Genomic DNA, 22599 nt, shown 5'->3' with positions numbered 1-22599 from the left:
ATCATTAAAAAACGAGTAATAATATTGTGATTTGTTGCATTCTGGTCCGTCACACTAACAATATTATAAAAGATACAATTCCGTCCAGAGTGACTGGTGAAGTTCTTCTTACTACAAATGTAGTAATTGTAGTAAGAAAAACTTCACCAGTCACACTGGACGGAATTGTTTTATCTTTTATAATAATAATTGTGTTTAGAAGTTAAACAGCTAAAATTGCAACCACTGTGATATTTTTAATAATAATGTTGAGCATGGATTTCGACGATTATTTTATTCCTCGATATTTTCTCGCTTCTCTCCCCAAAACTCTAGCGGCACACCTGCAGACCCTTCGCGTCACACCAGCTGAAAATCGCTGGTCTATGGAGTCAGTTTAATGGATCCACTATGCCTGCCATGAGGATAAAATCGAAGTTTTATCAAATTTATAAAAAATAACTGAGCAAACCGAATACGTATACATGACATAAAATGCATGATGTGTTTCCTTGCAGCATTTTTCAGTGACATTCAATAACATCAATATAGAATCAGGTGCGATTGTATGGAATGGATTCAACCACCCCCGGACTGGGTCTAACGATAGGTTCTAGTATCTGCGGTGATGAATTCGTTCCATAAAAATGGGAAATTCCTTTATCAGCTGAATAACTATAAACTTGTAAAGGAAGATACTGTACCATGGAAAGAATAAATATGTACGTAACCATCCGCATGTAGTGCAGAATACAAAAGCAATGAAAAATGCACAAATCTCTGCTAAGATAATGGTTAGACCTTCTTAAGTCCACCATGCTGACTGCATCCATCTGAGCTCCGGACACTGGGTGCGTGAACAAGCACTTGCGTGTTGAGATTACTGGACAGACATAAAGAAATAAATTCCAAGACAGGTATGTAACTTTAACGCTTTAAATTTCGTTATTTCCGATATGTACCATCTGATGAGAGAGTCTCAAATGAAGGCATAATGGGCGGGTCACGAATTTTCAAATCCAGGACTACTGGATGGATATTTTGATAACATTTGGCATTCGGTATTTATATTAAAATCGTGAGGCCGATTTCCTTCTCGTCCGAATCGACTACATAACGCCTATTTTATATGAATAAGACGAATTTCATTATTCCGAAGAAAACGGCTCGTCATACAAAAATCTGACAGTCTGCGTACGTGGTACAGACCTCACCAAGATTTACAGCAACATTTTTCGATACAACATAGGTGAGAACCGGTACAAGCAGTTTGCTTGTACCGGTTCCCACGGTCTCTTCGCTTGCGGATTTTCTTATTTTTCTTCTACCCTGAAGATGGAGGCTATACGTTTCTCCGAAACGTGGATTAGCACCACATCTACACGGTGCCACATCCTAGATAACTACTTTCTTCGAGAATTCTGTAGCAAGAAAAATTCCTCTTTCCATTTGATTTCCTCTAGTATATCTAAAGCTTCTCTTTTAAGTTGCCAGCAACAGTTAGCCAACGTAGTCGGATTCTATATCCCCTGGTAGCGATTCTCCATGACAGAAATATCCTGATAAAACCTTTCATCATGATTACCGTTGACATTTCCGAGATTTGGTGGGAAGAAATCCAGCTGAGAGTGAAGGATTGCATTTTCAGTGACATATCGCGCCTCTTTGCTCTATAAACTTCTTCATTTCCTCTACCAATTGTCTGTAGTAGGGCGCTTTGTGTCTGCCGAGAAAGATGTCAATAACCACTCTGAATTTTAAGCTTCCATGGACACAATACACAATGAAATCTTCTCGGGCGATCAGCCATGTCAATGTAGAGTTGGTGTCCGACGTTTCAGAGACTGTCTTTGTCTCATCATCATGGATTGATGTGATGAGTGTTCGGTTCGCACCCTATATTTACATAGAAATCTGTCGTCTATCCCAGTACATACTGAGTAAAGTAAGACTAGCGAATAGTAACACCAATTCAGAAGACTGTTCCCCAAGTGGTCCGCGCTGGGACAGGACATCACCGTCTGATTCCATCCATCATTCCTCACGCGATTGGGGCTGCGACGGACAAGAGCTTTGTGTAGAAAAGCAGCGTGAGAACACAACACTCGTCACATCGAACTGCGGAGGATCCAGTCCATAGGCAGCACCAAGAGCTGATCCCTTCGCTGGACCAGACTGAGAGCACCCATGATGAGCTGATGGCTGCCATGACAAGGGATGCATACGATGATAACAGTGATACGGAAAATGTCGGCACACAATAAATATTTATTTCTATTTTCATGTGTGTTATAAATTATCAGTAACCAATGCACTGTTATTCTTTACATGTAATTCAGTTACCATTATACTATTATGCGCACAACGCGTTAATTCATATTATCATTAAAGCAGCAGCACATGTGTTAGAAAAACGGTACGGAATCTCCCACATTATCTTGTCGGACTGCACCGGTCATCTCCATGTAAGTTTTCTCGTTTTCCTCTATCCACAAGCAGATATTCAGATGGTTCCCAAGTTCTCTGTTGCTAATGCGTGCTCCTCATGCAGCCCTCCAGACTTGAATTCATTAAGTCTCTTTGTTGTCACGGCCACGAAATAGGTTTTCCAAATTCGACATTAACTTGGAAAATAAAAATTCTGCGGTTCCTGTCTCAAGCTACTACTCATCATATCAACCCCTGATGACGGGGAAGGAGATAGAGACAGTCTCTGAAACACCGGACCTCACTCCCCATTGACGCAACTGATAGCCGAAGATACTTCGCTGAACCAATCTGAATGTTTCTCACGGTCTTCACAGTTCCTGCTAGGACTTTATAAAAATTCCTGTCATATATGCCCTTCTTTACTTCCAGAACCATGGATATACTTTTATCATTTTAGTCATGATCTATGAAATATTATGTATCAGATACCGAACACATTCAGTCAGGTTCATGGCCTGTATATAAATTTCCATTGTTCCAAGCTCAGTGTGCAGTAGGGGTAGAAATATTTTCTGTAGATGTACAAATAGCTCATTTGCAATGTTCTTTTGTCCAGGCAGAAACTGGTTACATTAAAACCATTCTCTCACAGCATCGCAACTGCTTCTTGCATTGCTGTCCCACGTAAGCAGAAGCAAAATTTCATATAACCAAGATGTATATCAAGTAAAAGGGCTATGACTTTCAAATCTCCAAAAATATTCCAACAGTGTTAATTATGTTGTATGCGTATGAGCAGAAGTTTCTCGTTTTCATGTTACTCTTCCAAGTGCAGAGCATCAGATCGTCAGCACTTTTGCAAAAGGACACAATACCAATCATGGAAAAGAAACCTGGGTGTTAGTGCCATAGTTACGAAAAATGGGGTACTTCGTGTTCTTTTCTCAAAGATGTCATCTGTATAATTTGGAACCAAGAGGCTATGCTTGATTCTTGGATATAAGTTTCGTACATGAACATTAAATTAAGGGTTTATTAAAAGGGTACTTCCTAAATATGGTAGTATACTGAATGATTTTACATTGCCGGGGTTTCAGTGGCTATAATTTTCAAACCTTACGTACCACGAAAGGGTCACATGTTGAAGTTTTTTTTTTTTAGCATTCTGCAACATTGATTCTAAAAGTAATAAAACTTTTGAGTTACACTTTCATACTGTGCAAGCAGTTTTATAATGTTATTTCCAGTTTGAAAATTATAGGCCACGGAAACTCTGACAATAATTCAGAATCACCTTGCATATTCTGTATAAGTATATAAACCAGCTACATCCATTTCCTCGTCACCAAATTCTATATCTGCATCATCCTCAAGGTAACATGATTCTGATCTCTCAGGTACAAATAACTCCTCACTCAGCGCCATTGGTCTCAAAGCTGATGGCAGATTTCAGTATCCGATAGTTTGTTTGTTGATGTGTGCAGAAATATCAGTCAAGTAAAAGCAGCAGTCGGAAGTATGGTCTGTCGGTTCTCTCCAAGCCATGGACGTAGTGAAATATCCAGCATGTCGTTTTCCATTAAGCCAGGCCCTGAGATTCACAGCATACTATGAACAAAAACTATGAGAAGCCCAAAGTTTGTCCTGGTCACCGAGTCTGCATCCGCAATCGTTCTTATGCCTTCTTTGTGGCAGATGTTACTGTTCTCTTTGAAACTTGAGAATGAACTAATCACAAATGTACGAAGGTAGCAAATATTTCTGTTCCTTACACACGGGCGTGTGTAACTGGCAGTAATAAAGGTAAAGCTATCCCTCTAACAGGCAGTGGAGGCCCATAGGGTTGTGAGACGTCGGGCTCCCACATTTTCTAGACAATCGGCTCACGGATGGCGGTGAGGTTGTCAGCCTTACACGCAGGCCGTCCTTTACCCCCCAGGAAAATCGCTGGTACTCATTTCTGTTAGAGGCTGAGTCGACCCCAGGGTCATACTGCGACTGGAAGGATTAAGTCAACTGAAAAAATCCATTAACGTAATCCGGAATTGAACCCGTCAACTTGTGGCTTGTAGCATAGTGCCTCAACCAACTACGCTACCGCGTGCCTGAGCAACTCGCAGTAAGCAACAAAACATATACATAACAGTTATTCAATTAAAGACTCAAAATATGCCTATTTCAGGTGATCTGCTACATTCAGCAATAGTAACATGCAACTTTAAGGTCAGAAGCCTCTAACACACTGAAGATGGCGCTGTTATATGTGGCATCGCAAAAACACAAAACAAAAAATTCAACTACGATAAAAAATATATCATTAAAAGACATGTCTCTAGTCACAAAATTGCACTAATGACGAACAATGAATAAACAGGTAATTCTTCAAATATCCGGTGAGTTTTATGAATATGTACTGCTAATAGTTATAGTACAGCAAAACATTTTTATTCGAAATAAATGAATGCCATAACAATGAGGCATTCAAAATCTCAAAGATCGTATACGAGTGGGGAGGGGTGGGGCTTAATCTCCTTATTCCATAAACAGCCATGTGTGGAGTCAGAGATGTAGCCCTAAATTTGAACACCCGAGGATATGATGTGCTGCCTGATTAGAGCTACTGTACACCTCAGGAGGCGGCGACAGAAGTGTGTGGAACACCGGCTGAATTGGCTTAATCCATCAGAATAAAAGAAAACACGCTCAATTATGTTGCACTGTCTATTCCACTTTTCTGATTCTCACTTCGCCGTCCCTGTGCAAATCCGTCCATATACTGAATTCACCCTTCGACGCTCTTTCGTCTCTTCTTCTTATGTATTTATTTATTTATTAACTTATAATAAGAGACAAAAGAGCCTCGAAGGGTGAATTCAATATATGGATGGAACTGCACAGAGACGGCGAGGTGAGAATCATAAAAGTGGAGCACACTCGTGTCTGGAGTAGTTCTACACTTATCACCCTTCTTAGCATAAACTTGAAAATACTTCAGCTGGTGACTGTTATTAAGAGCCGTTGATATGGAGCATCCGATACCTTCTGTGCTATAGGTGTTTGCAAAAGTGCGGTAGATTTTACTTTTTCCTGCAGTACATACAGATATCTTGTGAAAGTGATATATCGGGATCTACAGGAATAACGATCGTCTGACGATGTGCTGGAACGGGTGTCCAGACTAAGCATATCATGACATCCTCTCGCCCGTTATGAAAGGAAAACTTCCTGGAATAAGAACAGCAGCGAAGAAACTTTGTCCAGAAGATAGGGAAGAAGTCAGAATCCGAGATGAGTACCTGTTCTTTTTAACTATGCTGTTTCAACTGCAAATTTTATTTAGTGTCAATAACAGAATAGGACAAAGCACAATAGATCACTGTGGTCGGGGTGCAAGGGCCAAGAAGGCCCGCCCCTTATACATTCAGGAGAATAGGACAAATTTTAAGAACACTGAGTTGGAAAAGGTGTGGGTAGAGAGTTGATCGACTCTTTTATGTGAATTTAAGGGCGTGTTTAAACTGCAATGACTATTAGCGTCCAATGAGACTATCGTCATAACCAGGTTAATGTAGTGGCAACTCACTAGACATATTCGGGGGGTCCTCGGCTTGAATCTCGGACAGAATACCAGATATCCTGACGAAGGTTTCTCGTGGCTTTCGTCAGTCCCCTTAGGTAAACGCTGGGAAACTACCTTGATTGTGTCACGGCCGCTTTCTGCCAAATCCTTTCCAATTCATCAAATCCTACCATTGGAAGATGCATAATCTGGATACCGAGAGTCTAGCAAAATAAACCACAAATACGAATCCGAATATGCGGGGACTTGAAAGGCCATGATTTCGTATTTTCAGATGCGTGCACTACTGCGTCTACTATTCCGGCAAACTCCTGCATAGACTGAGTCCGGATGGACTCTAACCAGTAGTTCATTCATTCATTCATTCATTCATTCATTCATTCATCTGTAATCTGTCAAGACGACAGGTCCACAGTCTCTTCCAAAACAGTTCCTCCACTTGATGTGATCTAGAGCTTTCTCCTTCAAATGAAAATATCCTCTTCTGCCCCAAGGTCATCCAGCATCTTCTTACGTCTTCTTCCTCGTCTTCTGGTCACTTCTATCCGCCCCTCTATCTTTCCTTCAATAACTTCTTTTAGAAGGCAGTTACCGCGTAAGATATGACCAATCCAATTAGCCTTCCGTTTTCTTATTTCGTGTAGGATATTGCTCTGCTCACTGATTCTAAATAACACTTCTTCATTTCTCACATAATCGGTCCAACTGATCTTCTCCATCCTTCTCCAACACCACATTTCGAAGCTTTCCAGGTGTTTCTGATCTACTGCCCTAAGTGTCCAAGTTTCAGCCCCATACAAAGCAATGCTTAACTAGTAGTAAACCATTTCAATTTTACTTGCTTGGAAAGACTAAAGAAAACCATGGAAAATCTCAGGGAATCTACATTCGCAACAGATGACCTGCGAACATGAGTTCTAATCCATGGGCTGTGATAAGAGCGAATGTTCTGAATGATGAACTGGAAAGAGAGGCAAAATAGACGGTCATGGCTTATTTTAAGGTACTAATCCGACATTTGTCTCGAAGGAATACCGAACACCACAGAATTCTGCAAGTACCCTGTCTCGAGATTCAAAACCCAGATCCTTCGAACACAATGGATCGGCGCGAACCTCTTACTTACTTTCTTACTTACTTACTTACTTACTTACTCATGGAGCTGAGCCCTTCTGAAGGAGCCGCCAATTCTGCAGCTACTCAAGAATTTCCCAGCATTTTATGGAACCCGAAGGTTCATTACCGTGTTCACAAGAGCCCTCCACTGGTCCCTATCCTGAGCCACATCTATCCAATCCATACCATCCCATCCTATCTCTCTAAGATCCATTTTAATATTGTCCACCCACCTATGCCTTGGTCTTCCCTGTGGTCTCTTTCCTTCTGGCTTTCCCACCAATATCCTATACGCATTCGTCTCCCCCATTCGTGCTACATGACTTGCCCACCTCATCCTCCCGGCGCGAACCTCTATCTCGCAATATTCGGCGACGTTTCGGATGTTATCCTACTCCCAGATTCAGTTCACATAACAGCGTTGTTTCAGTTTACCTAGATCGTGTTTTGTGTTCGGCTGGCACGCCTACCATCAAACAATTATTGCATACAGAGTAACTCGTCAAAATGCTCACATATGCCGGTGAAATTTATGTTTCGACCTTGTGGATAAAACTGAGCCTGACAGTAACGGCAAAAAAGGTTTAAAAAAATGCCTATATCTTACATAACACAGCGTCAAAAGCAATTAGAATAAATGTATACTGTTTGCACTTTAATGTTTCGGCTATTTATGGCCATCTACATTCTATTATTTCTACTATCATTCCCATATATTTTAATAATAGATACATGTACTTGCATACCAAGTTACACCGCGATATGAAATACGGAACGCTTATGAATGAACAGGAAGCCAAAGACCTTCAAAAGCTATAACAACATAAATTTTAATTAATGACAAATGTAATTAATCTATTTTATTTTATTTTAATTTCATTTATAATTAAAATTAAGTTTAACCCAGTATATTTTAAGCTTGCATATGAACTACAGCTGGCATTAATACTATAAACGATGAACATTACCTTCCCTTAAAAAACGTGAACATTAGTCGATGTAGGGGAATAACAGCAGAAAATTTTCAGTGTTATATAAATTTGATTGACCTCGTGATGCCCATAAATAGCCAAAACGTGTCGTAAAGTGAAAACGGTATAAATGTATTCAATTTATATAGGAATTATGCCGACAGAGCCGAAATATATAGTTCACACAATATGACGTTGAATTACAACATTACTAGCAATCAGAAGACAATCATGAAAAAAGTAAGGATTTCGGAGGGGGTTGCTGCGTATTACAGGGTAATATTTCAAAACATTTAAGAGAACAGTGGAACACGTCAGTCAGAAGACAGACAACATGGCCGAGATTTCAACTCTGTACTTCCCAAATACAAGCTTTGAGAGTTATCACTACATCAATTTACTTATGAAAATGTGAGAGAAGTACCGGTGCTGATGAAATAATCCAACAACGAGTTATTTTCGGGTGAAGTTATCAAACTAGATAATAACACGCACTAAACACAATAAATGTTCTTCAATTACGTGCATTTACTACAAAAACGAGAACATAATGAAAGGGATAATTTGGGCTAATAGTTGCAAGCATATGTCCGTAACACGAAGGCTAATGAAATACAAAAGAAAAATAAAATAAACAGACTCCCGGCTGGTGTTTACGTTCATGCCTTTCGGCAACGGTGNAAACCCAGAAGACGACTTTCTTCAACTTAGAAGTTGTTCAATTCTGCTTATAAAACGGCATAAATACTTTCGCTATACTGTTAATTGGCAAGTATAAGTAATGTAAGCATCAGTCCCACCGCTAACCACAATTTAAAAACTATGATGAATCATATCGATTCAATGTTGATTACCACTTTATTGCGCATTTCGTCAGGAGAAAATAGCGCAACTTGTTAATCGTGGTTACAGTTTTCGTTTAGGAGCCTGTGTACATGGCAGGGGCGTGCCGCTTTGGCTGTCCGCAAGATTGGTACAATGTTTACTTTCGTTACTTCCGTTATCATTATCATTTCGTACTATTAAGTAATGTCAAATTATGACAGCTTAAACAACAACGTCCAATTTCACTAGACTTTTGTCTATAGCATCGTCACTGTTTTCAAAAGACGGAATATGCATGAACATAGCATTAGCATTCAATTAATCACATTCCAAATTTTTTATGGTTACTCAGGGAATCAACGAACAAAAGTCGGAAACATAGTACAGTATTGTAATGCCAACACTACAGTTAGCAACTTCGGTATATTTAAAACTTAAATTCGATTTATAAGAGATGCCATATAATTATCTTTGCATTTATTTCGTATTAACTTCGATTATAGATATTCCTATGAACTACTGCATAAGCCAAACATGGCGCCATTTTAACATTTGCCTTACCTTTGCCACTTGGAAGTTGTCAGGCCTAAGAGTTTCCACTATTTCCTGGTCAACTCTAGTCTGTTGAGCAACAGAAGACCGAAATCCATCCAATACACCCTTAAAGGTGAACTTCTTCATTTCGTAAACACAGGATCACAGATCTCCATTTAATTAACGCAGCTTCATAGCCCGCAATGCCCCGTCACCACATTCCACGATACAAAACTCGTCTGCTAAACCGCAAATACAACTGCAGCAAGGACTTGTGGGTAATCACAGGAAGTAGGCAAAATGTTTATGTAGCTGTCATTGCGACTGTCAGATAGTACTATTTTACTCGTTATATGTTTACATTATTATCTAATGTTAATAATGTTAACAGATAACATATTAAATTCACTGTAAAGTCATATTAAGTAAATTTATGTTTTCGTTCACTGCCTTACACATTATACTCAGCATTGCGGTTATCTCTACCGGATCGATACAAACCAACTCCCTGTGCTAATATCAGCTGTTAAGTCCTACGTGCTTACTTCGTGTACGTGTGATTGCGTAGGAGTTTGTTGGTTATGTATGTACAGGAATATAGCAAGATAATTCCCGTGTAAGAATGTTTCAAAATATTTGTGTTAAAGCCTTCCAAACAGTAACTTCCATCACGTTGTATCAATATGTCTTTAAGAATAAAGGAACAAAATTGAGGTTAGTAATTACATTTAATTACTTTGTTTCTCTAAACTACGTTATTATGTATGTTCTCTGTATGTTTTAGCATATTCCATATTAAGATGAAAGACAGTGCTACACTTTATTATGTAAACCGAAAATTTATGAATAGGCAGAAATCAACTGGTTACCTATAAGATAAGAATAAACAGATCGACCACTCCCCCTCTCAGCAGAGAAAGCCTCAGGCTGTGAAAGAAAACCATGATAGGCACGTTTACTGTGTGGCTGAAATTTTCTGGATGTTTGGTATCAAAGGTTTGTGCAAACCGCTCCACAGTTGTTCAACAGTTGTGAAACAGTAAGTACACAAAAAAATCTTAACTAATAGTTGCGCAGTGCTTGAGTAACTCTGCGTGGCCAAGGTTTGCTAGGCCTGGTAGTGTTTCCAACCACAAATGAGGAACGGTGCATGTTGTTCTATAAAAATGGAGGTCTTTAACGTTGTTTTCAGTAGCCAAACAAATGTTTATTAACAATTAAATTGTCGTTTCTTCTTCTGAGCCTTTACCAATATGAGTGGGCGCTAGAGAAAGTTTTTACTTTCATTGAATGCTTTCGAAACAAGGAATGTCTGGAAATTTTCGAGCAAAGAATACTCAGACAGGAATACAAGAAGTTACATGGGAGGAAGTTGTGAAATCCGTGGGTTGCAATGTTTATCGTGCAGAGAAGAAAAAGAAACCTCTGAGGACACAGTTCTTCAGGTACCATAAAGAAGCCATTAAGAATCTCTCAGATTCTGGTACAGATAATATTTTCAAATGACAGTGATTCATGTGTGATTCCCATCAGTTTCTGATTCAAGACCAAGAGTCCCGTGGAAATCGGAACTCATTTTGTGTCAAAAGAGTGAGTTCAGCATCGTCTGTTTAAATGCAAGGAATGGAAGGACAAAAACTGACAGATTTCATTATTAATTGTTTGTACATATACACGGATACCATGGAGGACCAATGAAATATGAATACATAAATTGCTATAATCTTAATTTGTGTTATTCTTTGTACACAAACTAACTCCATATAGGTTAGTCCTTCTTGAGAAGCTAATAGTTGCTCAGCCACGCAAGAAATTACCAACATTTTATGGAACCCAAGGGTACATTACCATATTCACAAGATCCCGCCACTGGTCCTTGTTCTGAGCCAGATGAATTCAGTCCACATCCTCCCATCACAGTTCTTGAAGGTCCACAGTGATATTATCTTCCCATCTATGCCTTTTCCTGAGTGTATTCCTAAGAATATATCCAACTCCATGGTATTGTGTAACATTTCATAACATTTTAATTTTTTTAAATAATGAATTATTAGACCCGTGCAAAACTCCCAGACTTTAGGTCCACACCATTTCGGCTGTCAGCTACTCATTATTTGATACATTTGTAGCGACCCTCCATATCTTGCAACCATTTCCTCCATTTGCATCCTGAGGACATATCATGCCATAATGACTTTAACATGGCCTCTCTTGATTCTATGTAGACTTGGTGCAGAAAGCAGCATCATTCACTCACTCAATCACTCGTGGAGCTGAGCCCTTCTTGAGGAGCCACCAATTCTCCAGCTACTCCAGAACTTCCCAGCATTTTACGGAACCTGAAGTTTAATTACCATGTTCACAAGAGCCTCCACTGGTCCCAATCCTAAGCCAGATCAAGCCAATCCATACCAACTCATCCTATCTCTCCAGGATCCATTTTAATATTGTCAACAAAGCTATGCCTTGGTCTTCCCAGTGGTCTCTTTCCATCTGCCCTTCCCACCAATATCCTATATATATTCCTGTTCGCCCCCATTCATGCTACATGCCCTGCCCATCTCATTGTCCTTATAAACAGTGCTTATACTGTAGCCTTGTTGACAAACAACAGTACAATATCTAGCAGTACAGATTCCTATATACATTTGAAACAGGAGCAGCAGACCATGAATTGTTAACTGAATAACCCATCACAACATGCATAAATCCTCTGAACATAATTGAAACAAACAAATTGATAACATTGTGTGCTGGTGAGTCTGCTACATTTAATTTTATTGTACTGTCTGTTGACTGGACGAAGTGTGGGTGTCACTAGGATATTTTCCACGTTGAAGTCATTTAAGACTTTGTTTATAGTTCATCTGAGAATAGTTAGGATAGAACAATGTTTTGGAAAATCCTTTAGTTTTTTATTAATATTTGGCACATTCCCTTCTATTCTTCAATGTTAATTTTTCCCCCCAAAATCTTGGAAGGGTGGGGGTTGGGCAGGTGCCTGGTTTGCTCCTCCCCTCTGCAGGCACCTGTGTTTCCAAGTGAAATAACACTGCTAAGCCCACACTACTAACCACATGGTGTGGTGTTCATACAACAATGCACAAAATCCTTCAACCCATGTTAAATGTTAACAAATACAGAACAGTTTATTATATATACACAAAATATAGAATATTCCAATTTGTCCTTAGGAACACAACAAAATCACAAAAACCAACGACTGACTCAAAGATGTAAAGCATCACTTGAGGAATTTTGTTCCTGTTTTATACTATAACTTTTGTTTTATATAGTTTTATTTATTGTATTTTTATGCCAAATTTTAATATAATTAATATTATTTTATCCAATTTTATTAGTACTGCAGTTCAGTGGTGTATAAATGTTAAGACATGTATTTGCCTGATGTTGGCTGATGTTTGGCTCTGCTAGATGCTTCGGCTATTAAGCCGAAGCATCTAGCAGAGCCAAACTTGGCACTGACCTTAATATAGTTGTGTTGTGACGGTTTTAATAAAGAAATTATAAATACAGAAACGTTAAACCGACTTACAGATCATATCAGAATAGACACCCTTTCCCTAAACACCACTGAACGGTCTCAGAAGGTTTTCTCTTAGCCAAAATCTGATTACAAACAATTACATAAGGTATGGACCTAAATTCTTGTGACTGTATAAGAAATATGTGTAATTAATTTTTTAAACTTTCTTGTTAAAAGAAGTGTATCCAATTATACCACTATTCAGAATTCTGCCATAACAACCAATATAAACATTGTGGAGTCTATAGTCGCTTTCAACAGTGCACGAAAAACAGTGCTGAAAGTTCATTTGTACAAACTGCCACTATTATGAGGTACTTTGAAAAGCATGTGTTTGCCATCCATCACTCCTAGACAAACAAACTCTGTGTTTTTTAGTCTGCAGGCAAACTATACTGATGAAGTGACCGCCACTTGTCGGTGAAATTAGTGCCAACTTTAGCAGATAGAGGGTGTCACGTCAGTTCAACAAATCCCCACAGCTCTTATTTTCGATTTTCTAGACTGGAGTCATTATTTCCTTGAAATAGCTCAATTATCCTCGCGAGTCTGAGTGGGCCCTGTTCTAGACCCACTACTTCTCAGACAATCTGGTAGCGCCGGGAATTGTACCTGGACCTCTGGATCTATACGCACGAATTCTGACCACTAGACCACATCACTCCTAGACAGTGAGGAAAATTAAGAAGTGTACAAATGTTATGGTGATTTCAGGCCATCCATCTTTGTCTGATGGAATCTGTAAAAAGGTGTTATTAACTGATTAGTATTCACAAAATTCTCATGGCTACCATGGATGATTCATTCCCTTAATCATGAATAGTGTCATCACAGTAATAAACTAAAGGAAAAAATATGTAACACAATAATTTGTACTTATCCAGTAAAGAAGTTATTATCTGCATGCTTACACATTTATAACTAATTTTGTTGCTTTTGTATTAAGATGAACCACTTATTAAGTAAACATCATTTTTATAGATTAGCTCTGACAACTGAAACTGAACCTGAGATTGAATTTGATTGACATGGGACTCTGATGTAATAGAACCAAATGATGTACAGGCTAGTCTGGAGTCATACAGTCATAGCAGCAGCAATTATGTGAATGTTAACCAGTGTGCTGCATCGCACAAGCCCAAAGAAAAGTGAAAGTATTACATCAGTTGGTAGTCACCACTTATAAGAAGCCCACAGTTTTATGAAATCTGTTCAGAAAAATTTGAACAGAGATGAATTTACTGCTTTTGGTGAGCACATAGCTCACTGATTAAGAAACATATTACATATCCACGCCCAACTTGTAGCTCAGCAGTGAATAAGTAATATTGGAAAATTGAAGTTAAAATTGCAAAATTTCATCCAGCTCCTCTGAATTGTACAGGTGGTACAACTGCAAAGACTTCTTATGTTTCTGAGCCATCTCCATCATGTAGCTCTCCACCTTACAACAACTGACATACTCGGGGTTATGAGAGCAAAAGCTACTCTGAAGGAGGGTGTGAACACCTACACACACTTCTTCTAATATATTAACCTTCTACAACTGAAGGAATACACACTGTAAACTATTTTATTAAAACACGTTAAAGTGCACTATGGTTTTTCTGACCACAGCAATTCCTGCAAAGGTTCAGTTATATTTGCACACACTTCAGGCACTCCAGTTGATATGCTTTGAACTTTTATATAAGTGTATCGTGCTTATGAAGGAGTCACCTGAATCCAGAAATCTCATCATCATAGCTAATTTTACAGTATTCATTTTGACAGTTCCTGGTTCAGTCATCTGAAGAAGCAAAAACAGTCACAGATTCTCAGCCTCGTAAATTTTTTAAATAAATAAGCATCTTCCTGCTGTAAGTATTTGAGTGTCACTTGCATGTTTCGAACAACAAATTATCTCTTCCATCTTGTTCATATTTTTTCATCTTACTAATATGTAAAACAGTAAAAAAAATCGAAGAAACTGCAGCTGTAATCCCTATGTTGTATATCTTTATTGCAACTGCATAAACATAGTGTTTGCAGACAGCTTTATATATTGCTCAGATACAGTATGCACCAAAATATGCAGTACCGAAATGAAAAGACGTCCTATTGATACCACTGTTTATTCATGTCAAGGCCCCTTGCAAGACAAAACCTTCTTAACTCCTGAAGATATGGTCCGATCACCATGTCCCTATAGCATTCTTGGGTGACGGTACGGTAAGAGCATTGCCTTCCTCATCCTCAATGAAATAGGGGCCTAATATACCATGTGCTGAGATGGCACACCATATCTTAACACGTGTATTATTTAGCAGTTTCTGTATGCTAACATCTGGCCGCTCAAAACCAAGGAAGCAAGTTATCTGGCGACCACTTCCGTATGAGCGGAAATAATATTCAATTATGAATACTTTTTCCTCCTTCGAGAGACCAATTTCAAACAAGAACTGCGCAACACAACTTCCTTTTCACTACTGGGAACACATGCGGCTGGATCTATGCCCCATCGACAAATGCACATGCACGTTCGAAATGCGCGAGTTTCAGTATTGTAACTTTAGGCGCATACTGTATTATTCAACAGTTTGTTCATTGTTCCACAACCCTCAAACAAGAAAGTTTCCACAGTCTGTAAATATTGGATAATTGCAATATGTGTCAGTTCTTGGCAATTGTGACGTGTTAGAAAATTAGCTACAACAGATTACAGGAAGCCCCATCATCTAGCAGTACACGATGTCATTATCTGAGCATGTGTGACTACTTCTAACTGAAAATGTTTTAATGGCATAAATACGCTGCAATTATATTGTCAGCTAGATGTATGATAGTTGTAATTCACAGTCCTTTCCTTACTCTGAGGAGTGCATGTAAGTTTACAAGTTTCTTCAAGACATTGACTTAAAGTTTCATTATGGATAATACATCACTGCATACTTTATACACCATTTTTCTACATATTCCTCTTGGAGCCTTGGCCATTCTTTGCATTACCATGTGACGTTTGTGGTTTCATAGCAATGAAATTTGAAATGTGGTCATCTGGGTTGTGACACCATGTGGCAATAAAGATAGTTTACAGCATTTTGGAGAAACCTGCTGCCCCTGTCTATAGGCTAGAAGTGAAGATACAGAAAGTAGTTTTCTCCATAATGTTTGTAACTGTTTTCTTGACTAAACAGTGTCATAATCCAGAAGATCGAAATCTAACATGAATTTTTATATCTCTTGTTGGATTTGAGATTCCCACAGCAGTGACAATGAGGAGGATGCGTTTTGGGATGCAGTGCCATGTAGTTTGATGAAAGCTCTCCATATTTCTGGTTTCTTGCTTGATTTACTCTTTGACCTTGAAGATGGATGCGGTACAGACCTCCAAAACACCAATGGACTTCTATCAGACTACATGCCATTACAACTCAGAAGGTTGTGCACTCATTTTTACATCATTTATCCATAGGAATCAGTGTTATTTTCTTTCAACACCTGTTTCCACATCACCATCAATACTAGTCTCCCAGATGTTGCTTCAGCACTGGAACATTGTACAACATCTGGATGGTTGCAGATTTAAAACTGATAAGAATTTGGAATTCATTGAAGAATGTCAACATACTTACATGCATTGTAAACTTAACTTTTATATCCCCCTTGAAGAGGCACATATTTGATACTCTATACTACAAGCCGGAAGGTCACGGGTTCGATTCTTAATGGGTTCGACTCAGCCTCTCACAGAAATGAGTACCAGGAATCTTCCTGAGCGTAAAGGGTGGCCAGCACTTAAGGCTGACAACCTCACTGCCGTCTGTGAATCACTTGGCTAGAAAATGTGGGAGCCTCGACATCTCACAACTCTATGGTCCTCCACGGCCTGTTACAGAGATAGTGTGACCTTTTTACCTTTACCTCGTGATTTGCATGTATCCAATATGTTGTTCTGTTGGTCAGTCAGTTTGTTACTTATTGTTAGAAACTCATTCTATTTAGAATTTTTTCCACATATATATTCGCAACAATGAAATCTTTAAGAAATTTTCTATACGAACTTAAGTATGTTCTCCAGTTTCACTTCTGGGAGATTACAGACAGTAGATGAATCTTCCTCCATGCTGAGAAATACTTACATGGTAACACTGTATACTTATGTTTGCCGGTTTTTGTTAGTGGTTAGTTCATTGGTGTAAAATTGACTGGTCTGCTTTAGATATTTGCAGTCATCAACACATTAAACAGATCAAGCCCTAAACTTAACAGAACACACACTTTTGGTTGTTTGGTACTTCTTTCACACTAAATGCAACTGGAATTAAGTTATGGCAATAGAGCCATTACATTTTAGTGGCGGGAATGCCAATACCGTTTCCAGATGAACCTAGTCATAGCAGTATGCCATTACATCTGGTATGGAGGAAATGCCACTACTTACTTCCAGAAAACTGAATCATGCCAGTGCACCATTATGTCTACTGTGAAGGAAGTGTTTCTGATTCCAGAAAACTGAGAATGAAAGCAGTATGCTGTTACATGTGGAATGGAGAAATGTTAGATTAATAAAAGATTTATGCAGGAAACATTTAGCAGCTGTTTCTTTTCCCTATTTTTGCAGGCACATGGGAGCCCTGCTACTGACCTCTGGCATTGCAACCTATACAGCCAATAAATATAAGGCAGAAATGGCCACAGCTGTGATTGAAACCTCAAATTTTATGGCTAAACCCATTACTGATATAAAAAAATTGTCACAAAATCCAAATGACATGAAAACAAAAATGGAGCTCCTGATAATGAGAATACAGGTGAGTTTCAGGAATCAGATTTGTTCATGTTATCAGGTAATCCCTGTGAAGATTCTGGAATGAAACACAATGTAGTCTGGTAAATAGTTACAGTCTTTTGGAAGGATCTGTTATGTCTGGCTTCTCCTGAGGATGGAAGCAGCAAGAGCCTTAAAAATATTGGAATCTATTTGCCAGATGGTATGGCATCACATCCCAGAAGATAGTAATCTTCATAGTCTTTATAATTATGACCTCAAACCTTATATAGGTAATCCCAAATTGGATATTTGATTTCTTTATAGTAAGAATATGTTCTCTGGTCTCCTATACTTTTGCTAGTTACGGTATTTGCATGCAGAAGTTTTCCTTTTTGAATTCCATTAAACTTTTGACCATTCATGTAGCATCCTTTGCAAGGATGAAAGGAATTCTTTTATTTGTAGGAGTGACCTTTCAGTATGTATCCACACCACCAAAACCAGATTACTTTGTGTCTCTGTAGAGAATTAGACAATAAGAAAGGTCATATAAACTAAGAAGCAAACAGATCTAGTGATCTTTCACCAAATGTCTGTAATGGATATGTTTCATCACATAGGCTGAAGTTTGTCATGCCTTAGAAGCTGAAGAAGATAAAGACACGAGATTTCAAGTTGACCGTTGGGAGCGTCCTGAAGGTGGGGGAGGCATTACTTGTGTAATTCAAGATGGCCAGACTTTTGAGAAAGCAGGAGTGAATGTTTCAGTAGTTCAGGGACACCTGCCTCCTGCAGCAGTGCAGCAGATGAGAGCCAGGTGTGTATATTTGAATATTATGATTCATCGATGTTAGACACTCTGCACTTGTTAAGATTACAGGTATTCTGGAATGTGTTACCATATGGTAACACATTGGTACCATATGGGATGGTACCTTAAAGAGACCATAACCACCTCCTAGCAAGTCCTTTAAGACTAATACTTAAGAAACATGCTGCCATACAACACTATAAACCTATGAAACTGATAAAATGTTATGAAACTAAGATCCGCATGAGGTTATGGTGTAGCAGAAGTATTTCTATATTACACTTTCTGTTTCATTATCTGACATTATTCTGTTATGCATATAATCAACTGTCATTACAGGGGGAAAATACTACAAGATGGCCCACTGCCATTCTTTGCTGCTGGCATCAGTTCAGTGATACACCCACGAAACCCCATGGTTCCTACTGTCCATTTTAATTACCGTTACTTTGAAGTACAAAACACCGATGGGTCTGTTCAGGTAAGTGAATGTTAAGTGCTAGTGTAATTAGCCTAACCCCCTCGTTGTCTCCTCGTGTCTCCACCTTATCGTGGTGAGGGGGTTTGAGTATGCCAAGGACCCTGAGAGCTATACCAACGGTAGCGTAGCTACTGGCAGGGCCTCCCTTGCTGGACAGGTCAAAGGGTAGGCATCAGACGAAGAGAGACACCAAAAACTGATGCCGGAAGCAGCGTCATCAGCAGCGACTTGAAGCACAGAGCAAATGATGCTCGAGATGGTTCAAGTTCGTATAGCAACAGGCGTGACCAGAGTGGTTTGAACGGCTGCTGTACTGCGATGTGGAAAGCAAATGGAAAAACTACCACATTGTCACTTTTCCTGGATAGTCTCTTTCCAAAAACAGAAGATCGCATTAAGTGGAGGAACTGTGGAAGAGACTGTGGACCTGTTGTCTGACAGATTACTGATGAATGAATGAATTAGCCTAGGTTTTCAGGATTCAAGATTATTCCATTGTGCCATGTTACAGAGACCCAGGAAGGTATATCGGGACCATAATTTTTCTGATTTTGAATGACACAGTATTGACTAAAAAGAGATTATAATTTTCTCCAAATACAATTCAATGCTGTCTTCGTGGTACCACTTTAAGAAAGTCAAAGTCAAACCCATTCTCCGAGTTTTGTGCACATCCATGAGCATTTTTGGAACCCATCTTGTGTAAAAGCTGTGATAGCCTAGCCTGTTATAATCCCATAGAGAACAGCACATGAAATTTGTGGAAATTCACACAGAAGTTCTGTAATTGTGAAGTGTCATCTTTCACAAATTTTATGATCAACACTTTGAACAATGTCATCACTCACTACAGATGGCTGACCACTTCACTCTTCATTACGAACTCTTGCTCGGCCATCTTTGGACATTTTGCAGCATTGTCTTACAGTTCCTTCACTCATCGCATGTTGGCTGTAAACCGCCATGCATGATTCATGATGAATTTCCGCAGCATTCATGTTTTTAGCACGAAGAAAGTGGGTAACAGTGGCACGAATTTTGCAGCTGATGGGGTTATCAATCACAGGACACATCATAACTCACTTGTAGAGACAGAAACAAACACCAAGTGACCAATTATGTGATGGTGTACAAGGCAGTGAGTCATGTGACACTACCTCACTTGCGAGCTCACCCCAACTCATACTTTAGTTGCCTAAAATAAATAGAGATTACTTTCCAAATAGCCCTCACAAATGAATATGTGTAACATTTCTCCTGTTGGATCATGAAGACGTGAATAGGGTGGGAACAGAGGATATTACTTGACAAGAAATTTACCATTTAATATTGTTCTGACTGTATTGTCATGACTGGGGGTGTGTGCATGACTTATGGATAGGTTTTGGATTGGATAAATTGCTTTTATTATAAACACCACTCGGAACTACAGGCAATACAGTGTTATCGCTGATCTACACACTTTACAGTTCACCATTACACACACACACTAGAGTCCTCAGCTTATTACACTCTCCACTAGTCGTTTCCTGCCAATGGATTCATAACAGTCTCAGTCTCCTCACATCACACATGAAGTCTTCTTTGCAGAACCTAATTCCTTTCTTTGCTAATATTCTGCCAACTGCCAACTCTGAAGAGACTCTCCATTGTAATTCCTCTGCTCCCAACTCATATCTTGGCAAGCTGGCATCTCAAAACTCATACGATCTTCTTTGTCCTTTTTATAACCCCTCGGCATGGACCACACAGAAAACACAGCCTCTCTATAGATGAGAAGATGTGCTTACAGCACCATTGCATAGCAACAAGAGTCATTCGATTGTTGCTTGTGTATTTGTTGCTGCAGGAATATGTTTACTGAGCAGTTGCATAACAGTGGACATATCCTCTGATTTCACTATTCCGGCTTTTGGGCGTCATGTCACAATATGTAAATATGTCATGCTTTTTCACCAGTGCCAAGGCTGGAAAATTCTTATATACAGCAAGGCTCTCATTGGCAAATAAACTGTTGTACATTTTAGTACAATTCCCTCCAAGTAGCTTCTGAAAAGAAGGTCATCTTATACTCTTGTCTGCTGTACGGTTGGGCCAATACCATATATATATTAGCTTTTATCCTTAACAGTCATCAAGGTCAACGAGTTCTTCTCACCTATTGCTTGAACCTCTCTTCATTGGAGTACAGTAATATTATTGACATAGTTAAATCAAGACCATAACGTGGCTTGTTCTCAGGGTGTGGATGGAGGTGACAGCCTCCAGATATGGAAGGTAGCTGCAAATGTATTGAATAAGAAGTTGTGGACAACTGACAAGGGATGGTCTTCCAGCTTGGTGGTTGGGTGTGGGGCTAACAATTCACCACAAAAAAATAAACTTGGTATGAAATGTCACAAAGGGCCTCAGACTTGACCGGATTCTTTGAATAAATGACCTAAGCTAAGTTAAATCAAGGAAGAATGAGCTGTACATGTAAATAAAATGGAAGGAAACATGAAATGCATACATAATATTGCTGCAACCAGATCTCAGAGAATGGTCCTTTGTAAAATGATGATAATATGAGATAGCTTTAGGCTTCATCATAGGAATGCAGATTATATTATGGAAGGTGTGTCAGAGTAGCTCATGATTGTTTCTAGTGATAGTCTTCCTACTGAACAAAGTTGAACATTTGGATTCTGTTTTGTTTGTGTATTTACAATTTAATGAAGATGCAGCCAGCACTGCAGATTATATAGAGTCAAATGGTATGATATTTAATGAATAATGAATTGGGAGGGATGTGGAAGAAAGCAGTTAACAACCTATTTGAGATACTGCTGCAACATTTGCCTGGTGCCTGGCGGGACTGAGGAAACCCCAGAAAATTTGAGTCAGGATTGCTGGTTTTTAGGCTGTGACTTGAGTCCAAGATGTTCCTATTGTCAGTGCTACATACTTAACCACCACTTTTGATTTGGATTTTATTACCAGAGAGTTGTTTACTTAGTGCCCTATCTGAAAAATGATGTGTCGCATATTTTCAGTTTGAAAATATGTAGACATAGAAATATAAGTTTGAGAGTATAATAATCATGTGAAACAATCTGAACAGAAGCTTTTAATATGATGATGGATACATAAGTCATAATCTGTCAGAAATCATTTTCCAGAGGCCAGAAAATCAGTTTGTAAGGGATTTATTAAAGTTTAGTTTACACATTGTAGTCAACTGCTTCACACTGGTAAGGCTGGCACCTGAGTTCTTGGCATTAAGACTGTAAATCCAGATTGAAGGTTTTTGTAGTATTCCTGAATACCTGCAGATAAATGTTGGGACAATAAGTTTAAGGTCTTTCATTCTGGTCCGTCACACTAACCAATTAACAATCAAGTTCCTTCCGTCAAATGTGACACTTTTTTAAGTTTTCCACCTCGTCACCACCTGCCTTACATGTTTCGGCTCACCACGGAGCCATCATCAGAGGCATTTATAGTAGAAAAAGAAATCACCAACACACAAAACTTCACTTTGTCCAAGATAGCCACGTTCCAGTTAATTAAAATAATTACAAATAGTTAAA

General features: G+C 38.9%; 2 protein-coding genes across 2 annotated transcripts in view; one reads left to right on the top strand and one right to left on the bottom strand.

Annotated features, from left to right (window-relative positions):
- Window positions 1-9667, bottom strand: part of LOC111867711 (syntaxin-binding protein 5-like) — a 311506-nt gene extending 301839 nt beyond the window's left edge. The window contains exon 1 of the mRNA XM_023857785.2: window positions 9463-9667. Coding sequence (XP_023713553.2) covers window positions 9463-9582 — 120 coding nt within the window. The 5' untranslated portion in view covers window positions 9583-9667. The remainder of the gene's footprint in view (window positions 1-9462) is intronic.
- A 140-nt stretch (window positions 9668-9807) lies between these two features.
- The window catches only part of LOC111867735 (oxygen-dependent coproporphyrinogen-III oxidase), a 24208-nt gene continuing 11416 nt past the window's right edge, over window positions 9808-22599 (top strand). The window contains exons 1-4 of the mRNA XM_023857844.2: window positions 9808-10149; window positions 17586-17775; window positions 18356-18552; window positions 18886-19027. Coding sequence (XP_023713612.1) covers window positions 10058-10149; window positions 17586-17775; window positions 18356-18552; window positions 18886-19027 — 621 coding nt within the window. The 5' untranslated portion in view covers window positions 9808-10057. The remainder of the gene's footprint in view (window positions 10150-17585; window positions 17776-18355; window positions 18553-18885; window positions 19028-22599) is intronic.

This window comes from Cryptotermes secundus, unplaced genomic scaffold (assembly GCF_002891405.2).
Source record: "Cryptotermes secundus unplaced genomic scaffold, Csec_1.0 scaffold562, whole genome shotgun sequence".
NCBI classification, from domain to species: Eukaryota; Metazoa; Arthropoda; class Insecta; order Blattodea; family Kalotermitidae; genus Cryptotermes; species Cryptotermes secundus.
The sequence above is the reverse complement of the archived record's forward strand: the minus strand, read 5'-3'. Positions and strand labels throughout refer to the sequence as shown.